General features: G+C 45.2%; 1 protein-coding gene across 1 annotated transcript in view; it reads left to right on the forward strand.

The window, feature by feature from the left end:
- Window positions 1-3,437, forward strand: part of lipeb (lipase, hormone-sensitive b) — a 44,481-nt gene extending 41,044 nt beyond the window's left edge. Inside the window, exons 14-15 of the mRNA XM_070437480.1 lie at window positions 316-546; window positions 693-3,437. Of these exons, the coding sequence (XP_070293581.1) occupies window positions 316-546; window positions 693-1,094 (633 nt within the window). The 3' untranslated portion in view covers window positions 1,095-3,437. The remainder of the gene's footprint in view (window positions 1-315; window positions 547-692) is intronic.
- Window positions 3,438-3,971: the final 534 nt, after the last annotated feature.

Consider the following 3,971-nt stretch of genomic DNA (forward strand, 5'->3'; position numbering starts at 1 on the left):
TCTCTGTGTTTCTATAAAGCCAGTCTGAATTAATGCCTCTGTCTACAGGGGGAATATGAAGAACTGTCACATGACGTCACAGTGAAACATGTCAATGTTTGTTCCTGTGATTTGAAATGTAAAAAATATACTTGAGGCTTGTAGATTCTTAGAAAAAGTGTCTGGTCCCAACGGAAAGACGCATCAGTATGATCCAGTATCATCAGGTTTCCACAGTCCTGGTCTTAGACTAGTGTTAACTTATGTATTGCCATGGTAATCTATTTTCCTGTACCCCTCCAGCCTGACAACGTGAGCTTCTTCCTCTCCAAAGAGGTGGTGTCCATGTCGGATGCTCTGTCTTCTGTAGCCATAGCGCCCCCTGAGGGGGAGGAGGGCGTGGTGCTGGAGCACCCTCGGGAGTTCCCCCTGGGCTTCGAACCGTTGCGCTCTGAGCGGCTGGCTGAGATGAAGCTGGCCACCTCGCCTGTCGTCAGGAACCCCTACATGTCTCCTCTACTGGCCCCCGACAGCATGCTGAGAGGACTGCCCCCCATACACCTTGTGGTGAGAGGGAGGAAGGTGGTGGGAGGGAAATGGAGTTGAGGACTGGCTTGTCCCAATCCTTTTTGGGTCTTGTCCACCAATTATTATTTTTTACTTGATCCTATAATATCCTCTTTGACTCTGTTTATCGCTCCTTCTCCCCCTAGGCCTGTGCGTTAGACCCCATGCTAGATGACTCTGTGATGTTTGCCAAGCGCCTGAGGAACGTAGATCAGCCAGTCACCCTGTGTGTGGTGGACGACCTTCCCCACGGCTTTCTCAGCCTATCACAGCTCTCCAGGGAGACGAGGGAAGCGGCTAACGTCTGCGTCAACCGAATCAGGGACGTCTTTGACCAGAAGGACTCGCCCCAGGAGCCGCGCATGCACCGCAAGCTGGAAAGGACCAATCGCCGTGCTTCCTCTGTCGCCACGGGTGACCCAGAGAAGCTTTTTGCAGCACCCATTCAAGAGGAGGAGCTGCTGGTGGCCAGGGGAGGGGCTCTAGTTCCAGATGGGGCGGGGCTAGTTGGCTTGGCAGCACAGAACAACATAGACATTGTGGGATAAATGCATAATCAGGGGTTTGCTAGATGAGTACTGTTTGTTAAAGGATTTAAAAGAGATGGAGAAAAGGGGGGATTTGGCCKATATGAAGCCTGGGAGAGGAGAAGGGAATAGAGCGAAGGAAAGACAGCAGGAGGAGGATATGCAGAAGGAGTTGGTAGCATGCCCAGTTTTGGAGAGACAAAATGAAGTACCTATGGATAGAGAGGATAGCAAGTACTAAATGCAACCTCTTCAGCTTTCAAACTCTCAATTGCTGCTTGCTGTTTAGCACCATGCAGAGCAACATGTTGCCCATACTGGTTGACACACACACACACACACAAAATCACTTTGCCTTTTGGGCTGCTGCATTGTGCTCGGTGTAGAACTGTGAGTTTGTAGCCTGGACATTATAAAACAGCACAGAGCGTTGTGGTGAATGGTCGATCCATCTCCCTATAGAAGACTATTCCAGTCCCTAATCAGATAGTGGTAGACGTGCAATGAGCTCCTACATAGTGCCATCACAACTTAATGGCCACTTGTTTTTTTAGGGAGCTACTCTAAATCAAGCTTAATAACTGTAGAACTCTGAGGTCTGTTAAACTAGTTGGTTGTGAATACTGCCGCTGTTCGGTCACTTACTCTGCTGATTGGCCCATCAATAGGGTGCTGCAGCACTGGAAACAACAAACTTAGAAACTGGAAGGATTTGGTAGTACCTTGAAATTGTTAACCATAATAGATCTTATGTCATAGTATTCCTTGTTATTTGTATTTATTGTGTGTGTGTGTGTATATATATACTCGTATTGTATTCTTATTTTAACCATGGATCATAGTTATACCTGTTTGTTCAAGGCTTTTAAGAGCATATTGTGAGGTGGATGCTAAGTTATGTTCCTAGCTGTGTAGTGCCATACTCTGTGGCTGCTCATTCCTAGTTGTTGAAAGTAGCCAAATGTTAACCTCTACCACTGTAGCGACTAGTGGTCAGCTAGCCGTTACCCATCCAAACATTCACCTCACAGTGAGATGTGACATAGTCGATATTATTATATTCTGCTCTTTCTTTTATACTGATATATTATAACTAGCCAATCATAAATAGCTAATGCAATATTATAGCTGCATGTTCATCAGTGCAATCAAAAGGATTCAGTTGTGCCATAATGATATTGTGCTTGGATTTAAGTACACTGTTGTGGGGGTAAAGAGTCGTTTTTGTTTTGATCATTTTTATTGACACACAGTAATTAAGTCTTATGATTTTAAGTCTCTTGTGCTCAGCCTTTATTTGTTGCCATCTAAAAGCAACACTTAGCTGTCTATAGACTGACTGCCTTTAGAAGCAGATGTTTTTTTAAAGACTTGAAATCCTTTCTCTATTTGCACAGCGAATAACTTCAATATGAAAGCCTGAAGCAGACAGATGCACTGCACATCTCTTCATACTATATCTGTACATCACTGCACTGACTGCCAAAACCGCAGCCCTCTATCCCAGGATGCAGTGCGTTACACTGCCACAGCCCTTGAGCCAGGGGACGTCCTGCTTGCTGACCCATTTCTGCACCTCCGTCCAAATCACAGAGGATCCATTCTGCTCCAACAGCCTGTACCGAGCGAGCAGGAGAATCTAGAACAAGCCTGATAGTGAGCTCATACTCACTGAGCAGGTGACTTCTCTAGTTAGCTAATGTGTCTTTTTGTGCACCTTTAGGACATTCTACAGTGGCTGACTGACAATCTAGGTTCTACACCATCTTTACCCCGTGCAAATACTCAGGGGCTGATGCTGCTACTACTACGTTTTGACTGAATCTGATTTGATACTTGATATGGCCTCTGTCTAGCTTGTTGAGAATGAATGATTCACATTGGAGTGAAGGAGGTGTCCCTTTTGTGTCATCCTCTAGCAAGCCTTTAACTAAATATAAATGACAACAACCTCACTTCTGGTGCTGTCCTTGTCTGGTGGTCACAGGCCTGGGTTGCCAGATCAGTTGAGAATTAGGCTGGGTGATAAAGATTGCTTTTGGCTGGATTTAGAGCAGGGTTTATCCAGCACAAGGTCATAATCTAGTATTATGATTCACTGTCCTGTTTGCTGCCAGTGCTTATTGCAGCGTTTTGAGGCAGGCTGATAGAAATTAAGAGAGCTGTTAACCGTGAAGGTATTCAAGGAATCACTTATCTTGTTTTTAGAAGTCTTGTGTTTAATGGTTGATGGTTTTAGATGCTAGTTATGATCATTTCACACTTTTTCTTTGTACGTTAAGTGTAACTGTGTGTCTGTGTTTAGTGCCGTGTGAGTGTCTGGTAAGTGGATTCTGTATGTGTCTATCAATGACTCTAACATTGCACGTGTTTGTTAGTGATTGTGTGGGGGGAACATCTACCATCTTTGAAACATGATTGTGTGTTTTTAAATGCAGCAGTAAAGCAGCACGTGGGTGTATGGGGCCATGAGTTGCAATCCAAGCCTCTGAATTTCATGGGTGTTGTACAGTACACTATTGGTTAGCCAAGCAGGACTTCTGAGATCCCATTTAACATTATGCATTCTGTCAGCCATCCATTACTAGGATGCAGTACAAGGTCCTTGATGAATACAGTTCTCATTGTGCGCTAGCAACATAACTGATCGTGCATATTGAGATTTAGTAGCCTGGCGTCTCCACTGCCAGAGTAGATATCATAACCCCACACACACACACACACACGACCAGCACCACTCCAGGCCCTATGGGATGCCCTGAATGGCTCCTATGGACTACTAGCGCCCCCAATGAGCAAGGCTGGTACAGCCCTCTGACCTATCTATGGAAATGTGTAATGGTGGGATAGAACCGCTTGGTGGTTTATGACCAAATCCTTTTTAGTTGGGTTGTGGCT

The sequence above is a fragment of the Salvelinus sp. IW2-2015 genome, linkage group LG35 (genome assembly GCF_002910315.2).
Source record: "Salvelinus sp. IW2-2015 linkage group LG35, ASM291031v2, whole genome shotgun sequence".
NCBI classification, from domain to species: Eukaryota; Metazoa; Chordata; class Actinopteri; order Salmoniformes; family Salmonidae; genus Salvelinus; species Salvelinus sp. IW2-2015.